The 13,861-nt window shown below is 32.7% G+C and overlaps 1 protein-coding gene and 1 long non-coding RNA gene across 2 annotated transcripts; one reads left to right on the forward strand and one right to left on the reverse strand.

The window, feature by feature from the left end:
• Positions 1-709: 709 nt before the first annotated feature.
• Positions 710-5,331, forward strand: LOC9322897 (membrane-associated protein VIPP1, chloroplastic). The gene is made up of 11 exons (XM_002886785.2): positions 710-950; positions 1,473-1,582; positions 1,679-1,789; positions 1,923-1,987; positions 2,071-2,152; positions 2,921-2,995; positions 3,424-3,494; positions 3,622-3,704; positions 4,310-4,374; positions 4,613-4,687; positions 4,986-5,331. Exons 1-11 carry the CDS (start codon positions 815-817, stop codon positions 5,100-5,102), a joined length of 990 nt encoding a protein of 329 aa, XP_002886831.1. The 5' UTR covers positions 710-814; the 3' UTR covers positions 5,103-5,331.
• A 7,501-nt stretch (positions 5,332-12,832) lies between these two features.
• On the reverse strand, positions 12,833-13,294 carry LOC110230967. Its single transcript, XR_002334062.1, has 2 exons — positions 13,170-13,294; positions 12,833-13,052 (listed from the first exon to the last, which is right to left on the reverse strand). It is a non-coding gene; the product is annotated as an uncharacterized LOC110230967 (long non-coding RNA).
• Positions 13,295-13,861: the final 567 nt, after the last annotated feature.

Here is a 13,861-nt window from a genome sequence, read left to right on the forward strand (position 1 = left end):
AATCTTTGAACAAACACCAATTACTTACTACCAAGTGAAACCTTCACTCCTCTCTCTTCACCTCCATTCTAAATCTCTCATCCTCTTCTCGTCTTTCCACACATATTAATCTCCCCCAACAACACATAATTCGCCCGTTTCTCTAGCTCTTTCTTCCACAATTCCTTCTCAAATTTGCCGGTTTTGTCGTTTCGACCCTTGCAGGCTATATCTATGGAAGGGTAGAGTCGCTTTTGTTTGCTTTGTGTAATTTTTATTTCCAATTTTAAATAAAATATCCTTAGAGACAAAAAAATAAATTTCATGTAGATGATTTTCTTTACACGCGCATACACGATAGCTGCCGAATAACCGTTTCCCACTCGATCAACTCATGCAGACTATCGAACATCCCGATAATCGGAAAAACCCGAAACATCGGAATAACTACTCATCCGATCCGAAAATACCGGAGTCTAACTCAACCAGTTGGTAATTCTCTCGGTAATACGAGGACCCGTCGATCACTTTGAGGAATCTTCGATCACCCTCGGATCTACTCAAGTACACTCAACCCTATGTTCGGCAAGGTACCCTTGGCACCACCCAGAATACATGGGAGACGGGCGTTACACTTGCCCTCCTCTCCACGCTGTCATTCTATGTGTATGTAAATGTATTTCTTTGACCAAAACGACGTAGGATTAGAAAAGAAAAAAAAAATCGGAACAACATCCGAGTAGCCTCCGAGACCACAAACATCTTCCAATCAACCAAAAGCGAAAACGAGAGAAGGAGAAGAGTCGAAATCGGAACAGTTCCTTCCGCCATTGAAATGGCTCTCAAAGCTTCACCAGTTGCCGGATTATTCCCTCCTCTCCGTCCTACTGCTTCTTCTTCTCCTTCGACTTCTAATCGCCCTTGTTCCCTCAGGGTTCTACCCCTCAGACCATCCTTCTTCGGTAACTCAAGTGTGTATCCGTCGTCTCTTATTCGCCTCAGGGTTTTGATTTCTCTTCATTTCATTAGGCTTGCTCATTGTTTGAATTACTCGGAAGAAAATAGTGCAGCTATCTAGAATTTGTTTGAAAAAAACTGTGAACGTGATTGGCCAGAGAGTGAATTGAAGTAAAATTGGGTATTGACCATGTTTGAGTTTACCTGAAAAACTTGTGAAGGTGATTTGTCAGAGAGTGAACCGAAGTAAATAGGGTCTATGAAATTTAGTGTATGATTTTGTGTTTCTGATTTAGTATCTATGAAATTTAGAGATAAATAGGGTCTCTCATGCTTCCATATACTCTTTGGGGTGACCTTGTGTGAAAATGCACGACAAGGTCTTATTCTTAGTCATTTTCTATAACTTCGGTATACGTTTGACTGTTTCACATGTCTAACATTTAGTTCTCTTGCTTTTTAGTTATGTTGTTGGTTTGATGTTTCCATGGCCTTATTGTTAGACTCAAAAGGATTATTGTTTTTTTCTATACAAGGTGGAGCTCTGAGAGTGAATGTGCTTAGATTAGCTTGTGCAAATAGACTCAGGTGCAATGGTCATGGTGCTACAATGAATCTTTTTGAACGATTTTCTAGAGTGGTCAAGGTACTTTTAATCTTCCTGATTCTGTATCTGACTGTCATAATGCATTGGAGTTCATTAATCAGTTCTCTTGTTTATTTTTCATTTCAATAAGCAAAGTCATATGCCAATGCGCTCATAAGCTCTTTTGAAGACCCGGAGAAAATACTTGAGCAAACTGTGATTGAAATGAATAGTGATTTGACAAAGATGCGTCAAGCCACTGCACAGGTACACTTCTTACTCGTGAAAAAGCTTTATACATGTCCCTTTGTGATGTTTTTCTTCTTCATTTTTTTACTAGAGCATGGTTTGCCTTTATTTATGAGGTTAGCTAACTTGTGTATTACCAACGTGTCTGAAGGTTTTAGCATCACAAAAGCAGTTGCAGAACAAATATAAAGCTGCACAGCAGGCTTCTGATGATTGGTATGTTTGTTAGCTTGGATCCGTTCTTTCTTACTTAATTCTTCACATAACTGATTATTCTTACATGTTGCACGCTTGAATAGGTACAAAAGGGCACAACTTGCTCTTGCAAAAGGAGATGAGGATCTTGCACGTGAGGCCCTTAAACGACGAAAGTCTTTTGCTGTAGGTTATATCTATCCATTCTCTTCTTCACCAGTTTTCTGTTTCTTAAGTGTGCTTACTCCAACAAATGAAAGAACCTAATTGTTTGGCGCTTCGAGCGTTTTGAGGCTGATCCCTTGGTTTTCTACAAGGTTTAGTTAGGAGGTGGTGAAAGTAAAAAGGAAAAATTTAGATATCTAAGTATTCTCTAATTCTCCTCAGGATTTCCCCCCCCCCCCCCCCTTTTTTTTCCAATCATTTTTAGATGCAATAGAGCTTGGCTGTGTTTATAATGCCGAGTATTCTTTTGAAAGATATTGTTTGTTAAGGTGGTTGCAGTGTTAGAACAAAAGAGATTTTGGATATATATAACACTACAGATGCAGCCAAAAACGATCCTTCTGTGTTTCTACATATTAGGATGTTGACTATTGTCTTTCAGTATCAGAAAAAAAATAAAATTTTGGTTATATTTAGCACTGCAGAAACAGCCAACACGAGTCTTCAGTGTTTTCTACATATCAGTATGTAGGCTATCATCTTTGATGTGCTTCTGTTTGAGCAACGGACCGTATGGCTCTTTTTCAGTTTTGTTGATTATGTATTATTTTGTGTAACCTTTGCAAATGGCTAACGAATTGAAGGCAGGCACATTATCGCTATCTTTTGCCTGCTGATACCTTTTAACTATTGAAGTCTTTGAATACATGCATTGTCTTGGTTACATTACAAAAGTATCTAGAACTTTTTGTTTTGAAGTTATTTATTTGTTCACCTTTTTCTTAACAGGACAACGCAAGTGCTCTGAAAACTCAACTAGATCAGCAAAAAGGTGTTGTCGACAATCTTGTTTCAAATACAAGGGTTAGTTTTCGTCATTTTTATCTATATAGTTTGACTTACTACAAACTGTTGGATTCTTTAGAGCTATGATTATATGAAATTTTCTTCACGGCATTACTCAATAAAACAAAGAATCATGTATACATAATTTTCATCATGCCACCATAACATTTGAATGGTTTAGAGATAGTACCAGAGTTGAACCTGAATTATGATACCTCCGTTTTAAGATTCATATGCTAAGTATCTCTCTTCACGTTTTGTACTAAGGCACTATTGTGTTTCTATGGACATAATGTAGAAGATATTTAGATTATTATCTGTATTTTCAGAATTCTTCCATTTCGAAAGCATATGATTCTTATATTTTCTGAAATTGCTTATGGCAAAGTTTGGTACTTAGAAAATTGAGTTTGTAAACATTATGTTGTTTCCTTTTCTCTGTGCAGCTCTTGGAGAGTAAGATACAAGAGGCAAAAGCAAAGAAAGATACGCTCCTTGCACGTGCTCGCACTGCTAAGTTTGTCTCATTTACCTATTATTCTTCTTTACATCTTTTATGGGAAGCTCGTCCATACAGAGTGTTTCTTCTTGATTTATATATTGTCCCAACACCTTTTTTTTTTTTTTTTAAATAATTCTGCTAGGACCGCAACCAAAGTGCAAGAGATGATAGGGACAGTAAATACAAGCGGTGCTCTTTCAGCTTTTGAGAAAATGGAGGAGAAAGGTATGATCTATTGATCCTCCAACTTGAACAAAACTTATAAAAACTTGTCTATGCGTAACCAACAGCAATTAGTCCTACTATTCGTTTCTAAATTTGAAGTTTGGCCTGTAGTTAGGATTACCATTCAGTCTCTGAAAGTGAGTTGAGAGGCCACCTTTTTTCATAGATGTGTTACTTTCTCTCTGTTAGCTTGTACTACTTCAGACCTAGGCGATGGGGTGCCATGAGAAATAGGGCTCAGATTCTGGGCGACGTGGATGTGGAATTAGTGTTGTAGTTACCTCATGCAAAACAATAGAACAGTAATATAATGTGTGCAATGTGACGTCGGAGTAAAAGATAAACTTAGTGGAATCCTTTCTTGTTTAGGTACAAGAGAGAAATCACACTGGATAACTTTTTTTTTGCTATTTCTAGCAATTCATTTAGGTTCTGGTTGATTAATGTTAGTCCGTGCAGATATACCCCTCTTATTCTTTCTGTAAATCTCTGAGTTGCTAGTATCAGAAGTCTGAAGTTGGAATTTTTCATTGTGAAAGACTTTACTTTCTGCTTTTTGATGTATGCTCATTAGTAGAGACTAAAATCTAGAAAGTGCTTGACAGTGATGGCTATGGAGTCTGAAGCAGATGCACTAACTCAGATTGGAACCGATGAACTCGAGGGGAAGGTTGGTTGTCTATCTCTTGTCTTTGTATTTCTATGAGGAGAAGAATCTTTCTTTCTCTTTTAAATTTGTTTCAGAGGTAAAATCTTGCATTTATTAGGGTTCGCTGCTTTATCTAATATCTTCTATTTCTATGACTGAGAGGATGGTCTAATCTGGTTTACTGTCTGTTTGTTGGTTGGAAGAACTTGTATATATACAATCATCTTGACATTAACGTGTATTTCTTTGTGACTTGCAGTTTCAAATGCTTGAAACTTCATCTGTGGATGATGATCTTGCGAACTTGAAGAAAGAATTGTCCGGAAGCTCAAAGGTTTGTAAAACGTCGATTATCATATTAGCTCCTTGGAGTATATAATCTCATCACTCACCAAAATATCATGTCCACAAGCTACCATATTGCAAATTACCGTCTGAAAAGACAGATGGGTTCAGCAAGTTGGGATGGTTCCTATGAACACTGAAATCAACAATTCAAACTCAAATTACTTCCATTTTTACCTTACTCCCTTATTTCATGTTTGACTATATCCTACTTTGCTACTAACATTTTACTTCACTCTGAGTTAAGAGTTTGTAAAACATACTCATAGTTATCCTCTGTTGCGCAGAAAGGAGAGCTTCCTCCAGGGAGAAGCACCGTTGCAGCAAGCACGAGATACCCTTTCAAAGACTCAGAGATCGAGAATGAGTTAAACGAACTGCGAAGGAAAGCTAACGACTTTTAGATATCGGCTGTTTCCGAGTTGTTACTGGGTTAGGTTCCTGCTGTAAACTATCCTTGTGTCTTGTAGAAAGACACCAAAAGCATGTGTGGGTACTCTTTAAGTAAATATCCAGCTATCTAATCCCCATTTATAGTTGGTTTATGTACATTCAGACACTTTTGAAAGTGTTGTTTCACACTTTGACTCACTTTGTGTCAAGTGGACACTTTTTATAGGCTCTTTACCCTCATAACCCTCTATCATGCTCTTAACTAGATACAAAAACTCTATTTACCATTCCTGCAATCCCAAATTTCAATTTGTACTAACTAAATAAAACAAAACAACACTGAGGAGCTGTTGAAGAAGATACGGGAGCTAGAAAGAAAGCCAAGAGCATATGAAACAGGAGATGTCGAGGCTTAAGGTATCGGCGGATTTAAAGCAGCATTCGCATTTGCATTCACATTTAGGATGAAATTTTCATCACAGGTGTGTGGTTGATCTGGAGACCCAATTGGTGTGTCAAGACATTTTTGTTAACAAGTAAGGCATAAAAGAAAGATCGATTAAAATTGAAATAGAAATGCTCGTCTTCCATGTTGAGTTGTCTTTCCAGAAAAACATGTTGCCATATTTTCGTAGCCAATCGTCTTTAGAAACTATGAGGTATGTCTAATCAGCTGTACCCCCTCAACATTGCAATTCAATTTGTTCATTGTTTCAAACACATTGGATACTTAAAGAGCTTAACAATGAGGTTTGAGATGTTACCAAAAGTTGGGTTAGCCACAAACACAGTTGTGCCAGAAATCCTTGATATTGCTAGTCATGTTTCAACTTTCAAACCATATGAACTGGGCGTCTCGGGATAGTTTTGTGCCAAGACTCTCTAGTGATTTCTTTCGCTATCCTTTTTTTTTCTTTCCTGAATTAAGTAAACCAAAATGGCGAAAACATTACTAGGTAACAAATATATGTGATATAAGATAAGCAAGAACAAACCGCCAACTATTTACGTAGTACGATCAATTCCCCAAATATGGATGCTGATTTGAGCATAACATGGTCACTATCACTAGAGTGAAACAAAAAAAAAAAAAAAAAAAAAAAAAAAAAAAAAAAAAAAAAATCACTAGAGTGAAACCAGTAACATCTATGAGAGAAGAAGTGGACGTACGGAAGCAATTCAGGCCAGCCTACCTTCGCTTCCGCAAACATACAACAATTTTAGTTAAAAAATTAACTTATATAGTTGAGTTGACTATCAAAAACGAAAAATATCAAGTCGCGGTTAAATTGAAATGTAAACTAGTTTAACTACATGCTGAATTTTTTTTTTTTTTTGGTAAACAAACTACATGCTGAATTTGAAAACACGATTCATTACTGTAACGTGTATAAATACCAACCCTTGATTTTTTACTAAAAAATAAATAAGTACTGATTAAGTGGTTACTAACGCAAGTAACGCATCCGTCTCAAATTCTTTCAACATCCTTCTCATGTGTGGCCAATAGGCAGGACCGACCCTGACCTAAAGCCCAACAAGCAAAGGTTTTAGGGGCCAAAATATATATAAGATTTTAAGGGCATCAAATTAGTAAAATGACTGTTCCGGATTTTACCCTTTCTCATGATCCGGGTTTGAACCTCTCAAGCAACATTTTGCTATATTTTTATTATTTGTGGGCAAAATAACTTTTTTGGATTTTAGGCAGCCCATAGTATTGGGCCGGCTCTGCCAATAGGGTTGAACCTTAGATTTATGAGATCACTTTCTTTAGCTATCCCTATGCATCCTTGGAATGATATATTAATCGACTTTGTGGTTGGATTGCCTAAGACAAGAATTGGTAAAGTTTCATTTTTTGCGGTTTTTGATAGATTCTCTAAAATGGCACATTTCATTGTTTGTGACAAAATTGATGGTGCATTGCACATTGCTAATATGTTCTTTAATGAAGTAGTCCATTTGGATGGCATGCCTAGGACTATAGTTTCGGACAGGGACACTAAGTTTCTAAGTTACTTTTGGAAAACTCTATGGTCTAAATTAGGGACTAAGCTCTTATTCTCTATTACATGTAACACTCTAACTGATGGACAAACAGAAATAGTTAATAGAACCTTATCTACTCTTTTGCGGGCATTGATTAATAAGAACTTGAAACTTGGTAAGATTGTTTGCCTCATGTTGAATTTTCATAAAACTATTAAGTGCATTCTTATTCTGAGACTATTCTCTTTTTCAGATATGCGGCATTTACATGCAATTAAGAAACCGCATGTTTAGAATGAAACCATGAGGAGGGAATTTCTTGTGCTAGCATGAATTATTGATATAGTTTTAAAAGTTGACCATTAATTAGCAAAATCTAAGAATTTTTGTAGCAAAACATAAGAATATAGGAAAAAATAACATACAAATAATCTAATAATAATAACAATCCCAATAAATTCCTTTTGCACTTGTGAATGGTTCTGTCTTTTTATCGCAAGTTTTCGTTATTTTTTTAAAAACTAAAACATATATTTTATGTTTTTTTTAGAAAGTTGCAATCCGAATAATTGTCTTCTATTGGTTGCGTATTTGTGTATGTTCTAATCTTATAACTAGATTCAGATAATTCTGAAAGTGGTGATATAATCATTGAAAAACTTAGAAGTGCATTTTTTTTGTTATTTCTAAAATACCAAAAATAATAGATTTAAATATTTAAAATCAGCCTTTCAAAATTTTCTCTAGTTTCGATTTTTATGGAAGTGGCTGTTTTATTTATATATATTTAAGCAAAAGCTAAGAAGAAAAAGAAGCAAAAATTAAGCAAAACTTAACAAAAAAAAAGTAAGACAATTTTCTTTTAATATCAAATCATGATTTAAAAAAATAGAAATGATATATTTAAAACAAAAAAAAGAACAACTATTGAGTAATTACGACACTAAAAAATGTTATTAATATGATGGGCCATGTGTACTTATGATACTTGATAACTAGATTTTAACCCGCGGTACACCGCGGGATGATTTAATTTTAAAGTTAGTATAAAAATATTTTGTAAATTGTATCTCCTTATAACATATTTATTTATATTATAGTTTACAATTGTTATTAAGTAACGGTATACCACGAGTCCACGAGATAATTATTAATAAACTGAGGATTTAACCCGTATTAAAGCGGTATATAAATATTGATTCAAATTCGTCCGCCATATAAATCATTTCCGAAATATAACCCGTTCCGTAGTTTCTTAACCCGTCCTGTGATTTGTATTAAAAAAAATAAGGATTAAATCCGTATTGAAGCGGCAGATTAATGATATTTTAATCTTTTTATTATTGTTGATTCAAAAACCCGTCCCGCCAAACCCATCCCGCCAAAAAACTCATTTATTTTATTGATGTTCTTATTTATGATATGATTCTGAATCATTGTCTAAATATTTTAATCGATGTAGAACGTTGAACACACATTTTCGTCAATTGGATAATATATGTCCGTTTTTAAAATTTCGAATCACAGTATATGAAGAAAAAAAATTGATTTTTTTTTTACTTTATGTATTATATGATGATTCAAAACAGTTAAAAAAAATCAAACAAAGATGATAGGAGAATCATAATTATAAATCTTAATCAAATCTTCTAAAAATCTAAATTATTAAATATGGAATATCCGGTGTATGAGTTGGGTTAAATATAATCCGACTCAAAAAAATTTTGTGAAGGAATTTTTAAAATGGGTCGGATATCCGATATAACCGAAAGCTTTTTTACCCACCCGTCACAAAAAGTGCTGCAATTATACTAGTATAGATATTATAAAATCAAAATCGAAAGATGAAATTGATAGGGAGATCAAACATACCGTCCAATACGTAAAAAGTCTTGGTGGGTGGTCACCATACCTGTTGGGGAAAACCTAAATCATGAATAATATGATTTTATGTTTAGTCATTTGCGTACATAATTCTGATAATGTTTTGATGCATGGAAAAAAATAAATGCAATTGTTAATGTTTAAAACTTACTTGCCAAGTGCCAACCCGCCTCGATCGTGTTGAGATCGTTGGTCTCGTTATTTCCTAAGCTAAACTGAAGTCGTCCGGTGATCCCATACAATAATCGTAGCTTTGGTTCCGTAAATGTGTGGTTGGTTATCCACATATGCGATTGCATATTGTTGTGTCCACTAAAAGTATATCAGATTATATAAAAAAAAAATGTATACAAGATTATTTACATCACATGTTATGTATGAAAGTAGGCCTCTAAGGCACTAAGACCAATATATTTTTGGCCTTCATAATTTAATAACTAGATCCAGATAATCCTAATAAAGGTGATGTAAATTATTTAATCATTGAAAGAATTAGAAGTGCAAATTTTTCTTGTTTTTTTCTAAAATGCCAAAAGTAATAGATTTAAATGTGATAAAATTAGCCTTTCAATTTTTCTCTAGTTTTGGATTTCGATGGAAGTGGCTGTTTTATAGATATATTATTATTATTATTATTATATATATATATATATATATATATATTTAAGCAAAACATAAGAAGAAAAATAAGCAAAACATAACCAATTTTTTTTTTAATATCAAATTCATGATTAAAAAAATAGAAATGATAAAAAAATTTTAAAAACAACTATTGACTAATTATGACACTAAAAAAATGTAACAATACAAATAAAATAACTCGAAAAACTTCTATGATCTTATTCTTATAGACAAACAATATACACTATACAACTCTAGTATAACTTGTAAGTTGTAACAAATTTACAAGTTGTCAAAGAGGATTTCTAAAATAAATTGTAACTTGACTAAATGCAAAGCCTTTTTAACGAAAAGAAATTTTTTGACCCAAGGACTTCAATGATAACGTATTTTTTAACATTATCACTATCGTACATATTGTTTTATGGACTGCTCACATAATTTTGTGTATTCAGTACTTTTTTACTAAACTACATCTTTTATATTCATATCAGAGATGATAAAACATTATTCTTGAGTTAGCATTTGTTAAAGTAAAATTTAATTGTTACAAACGAAAAAAACCACTTCTACCAAGTAAATCGTTTTACAACCCAAACAAACAAATCGTTTTACAACCCAAACAAGTAAATGGTAACGACTTTTAATTATCCATGTAGAGACTTTGACTGTAAAAGCTTTCGCTGTAGAAACTTTTGCTTTAAAGACTTTGATCGTATAAATTTTATAACTGATTAGTAAAGAATATGACTGTAAAAATTACAATTTTAAACAAGGAAGTTGTTGAGGTTCTTTCTGAATCTTTGGTAGTTGAGACGGTCCAAGGATGAGGATAGTTGGTTTGACGTTGTGAGCACCACAAGCGCGTTTGCTAGCCTAGTAAAAAAAGAAGAAATTCCGAAAATTTTAAAACTTGTAAATAGTCAAATATTTTAGCCATTTAATTTGTCCACAATACCCAACTTATATACAAAATATTTATATTATTAAAATAAAAATATTTATATTTTTATATTCAAACAATCCTTACCATTAAATTTTTACTATTCATACAACCAAATACAATTAAAAGATTTTAACATTAATTATAAAATCAGCATATATAATATTTTCACAATTAATAATCTATATATTTAAAAGATTTTATTAACATTTAAAATTATGATTCTTAATCATTTTTATTTGATATTTAATTGCTTTATAATCATCATATAATACATCAAGATAATAATAATATAGTCTCTTTACATGAATAATGTTGTAGTTGGTTGATCAAAAAAAAAAAAAGAATAATGTTGTAGTTGTATGGATGTCCATTATAGGTCCATTAGTAGAGTCTAGAAGGTTATAGAAGATGTGATCTCTAACATAAAATCTAATGTTTAATTCCTATATATATATCGTGTATCTTATGGAATCTATCAATAACAAAAAAACAAATTCTTAAACCTATTTGTTCACAACACGTTATCGACACCTAGCCGCTTGAGTTAAAAATAAATTTCTATCAAAATCCTACCCGTTTTCTAACATCTCAACTCCATCTTCGATTTTGAGCTCTGATCCCTCTAAACATACGTTTCATTCTGAAAGATAAGTCACCACATGCTTTATATTCGATCGGTATATAGTTTATGGTTTATCGGTTTGTTTGATCGGTTGTCGCTTAGTGAACCATGCTTCTATCGTTTGATTTATTTTATTTAATAATTATAGTTTATATAGGTTTATTATCGCTAGAATATTATTATGCTTTTAGTCAGGCCGACTCAAAATATTATTGGGCACTGTGCTATGTTGCAAATGTTTTTTATATGATGACCTAAATGTTTAACAATTAAAAACTTAGACTCTATTTTGTAATTATTTGAATATTTTGGACCCTAAAATACCAAGAAAAAATAAATAAAAAAATAGAACCCTGTGCTCTTCCACACTCAGCACACTCCAAGAGCCGAGCCTGCTTTTAGTGTCAATAAAATTTATTTGATTGTGTCATAAGTAAAAAGCAGCTAAATTTTTAATTCCACCTGGTCAATATTGTCATGCTTTGGTTTGGTTAATTCTCCTACTGTTTATGTAGGAGTACTAGATCATGACCCGTGCTGTATAGCACGGGGTTTTATTATTTTTTTTTGAAATATATTGTTCATTTAATTTGAAATATGTAAAAATAACATAGTGTAATAGTTTAGTATAAAAGGGAATTAATCATATAGTTTTATGTTTATTACTATTTGGATATTATATTGTGTAGTAGTTATTTGACGATAATTTGTATATTTTGATTGTAGAAGTAAATAATACTATAAAATTTATTTTAGATATATTTTCCTTATAATAGTTGGTTACTTTAATTTATATTGTTTAACACTACATGAATTTTAATTTGGTTGAAGACATGAATTGCTAATAAAATGATGTAGTATATATTATCTTAGAATTGAATATATTTAGTTGCATTAGATTTGTATTTTGTTTTATAAGATTAACAATTTATTTAGTTAAGTAGTAATTGATAATTAGATATAAAAAAGAAATTGTTGTATTGGTCTGAGTTGTTTAGTGGGCTATTTTGGGTTTATTTGGCCCAGTTTGTTTGTTTAAAAAAAAAAAAAAAAAAAAACAACAACAAAAAAAAAACAGATCGGCAAACGGGAAATTTCAGACAGTTAATCCCAGAAAACTAATGTCGAATTCTACCCAAATTTTTTCAAATTCGACCTCAAAGACAACACAGATTGAATTTCTTGCCCAATCCGTTCATATATTTCGAGTAATTGAAGCACGTCGGAGTGGTGATCAAAGGTAAAATTCAAACCGAACGATTTTGTTTATAAGTTACAGAAATCGATTAATTAAGTTCGTGAGCTGATTGATGATTATATCGATTTAAGAAACAACAAATTATGCAATAGCTGATTGCAGATTTGAATAAAATTCTCGATAATGAAATTGTCGATTTCAATGAGTTGTGAAGAAGAAGATCAGCGATGAATCTAAACACGGTTGATCTACTTCAGCATGCAATTCAAGAACAGCTGATTGCAACAGTAGACAAACACATAAATGTCCAGGTAATTGATAATGACCACTATTGTTTATTAGTTAAACAAATTGATCTATATGTTATTGAACTGATTGATGCATGAATCGTTTTTTAGATTTGGTAACAAATGAAACATTTGATTTTGAAACATGTAGATTAGAATATTGAATTCATAATAGAATTGTAAAATCGATATACTGAGTTAAACAGAGTGATGGCATTCATTTGTTTAGAAGAAGAAAAAGTTCTATAATCTAAATTCGAGTCTGGTAAATAAATGAAAGAAAAACCAAAAAATGAAAAACTTTAAAACTAATGCTGTTGCTTCTTCAAATGCAGAAGAATGGTTTTCATACTCTTATCCCTTTAAACACGTCCTGAGTATACTTCATCCTTTCAATTCCTTGTTTTGATGCTGAAAAGTTGTAGAAAATGAAAATAGAAAACAACATAATGTCATCAGTCATAAAAACAACTTCTACTCTAGTCTATAAGAATGAAGAAAACCATTATGATTAGTTAACATATTTACCTAGTCGAATTGGAACTCTTTTAGATTCTTTCCATGACTGTCTTTAGTGAAGGTTTTGAAAGACTTCTTTATAAACTACATTCATTGTTTTACTCTGTGGCTTACCTTTCTTGTCTGTTATAAGAATCTTCAAACCTGATATAAGGGTAAAATTAATAATCTTATACATAATTTAAACAGTCATATTCTGGATATAAGTATCTTCATACCTGATTTTGACGACACTCTAGAGATTGCCACGTATAGTTGACCATGTGAAAAAACAGGTCTAGGCAAATAAAGTCCAACGGAAGATAGTGTCTGTCCTTGACTCTTGTTTATGGTCATGGCAAAAGCAACAGATAGAGGAAATTGCCTACGCCTCATTTTGAAAGGCAATCTGGCATCTGATGGTGTGATGAGCATTCTAGGAATCAGAACAATCTTACCAACTTTGTTACCTGTGATAACTCTAGCTTCAATTACCGTGTCTGCCATTTGAGTGACCTGTAATCTTGTCCCATTGCATAAACCTTTATTAGGATCCGTGTTTCTGAGTAGCATGACCGGACAACCAATCTTCACACGCAAACAATGGTTTGGCAATCCAGAAACTCTAACACTGTTCAGAAAATCAGGAGAATATGCGACATCATTCGCAGCACTTGTGTCTGAAGGGTCTATACTATCAGAACTTAGGTAAATTCTCTCTT

Source organism: Arabidopsis lyrata (genome assembly GCF_000004255.2).
Source record: "Arabidopsis lyrata subsp. lyrata unplaced genomic scaffold ARALYscaffold_2, whole genome shotgun sequence".
NCBI lineage: Eukaryota > Viridiplantae > Streptophyta > Magnoliopsida > Brassicales > Brassicaceae > Arabidopsis > Arabidopsis lyrata.

Bases quoted from the DNA above. Each gene is read 5' to 3' on its own strand.
- LOC9322897 (XM_002886785.2), top strand. From the start codon at position 815: ATGGCTCTCAAAGCTTCACCAGTTGCCGGATTATTCCCTCCTCTCCGT. The intron at 1,790-1,922 runs GTACACTTCTTA...ACGTGTCTGAAG, and splicing joins TGCGTCAAGCCACTGCACAG to GTTTTAGCATCACAAAAGCA. The intron at 3,705-4,309 runs GTATGATCTATT...AGTGCTTGACAG, and splicing joins TGAGAAAATGGAGGAGAAAG to TGATGGCTATGGAGTCTGAA.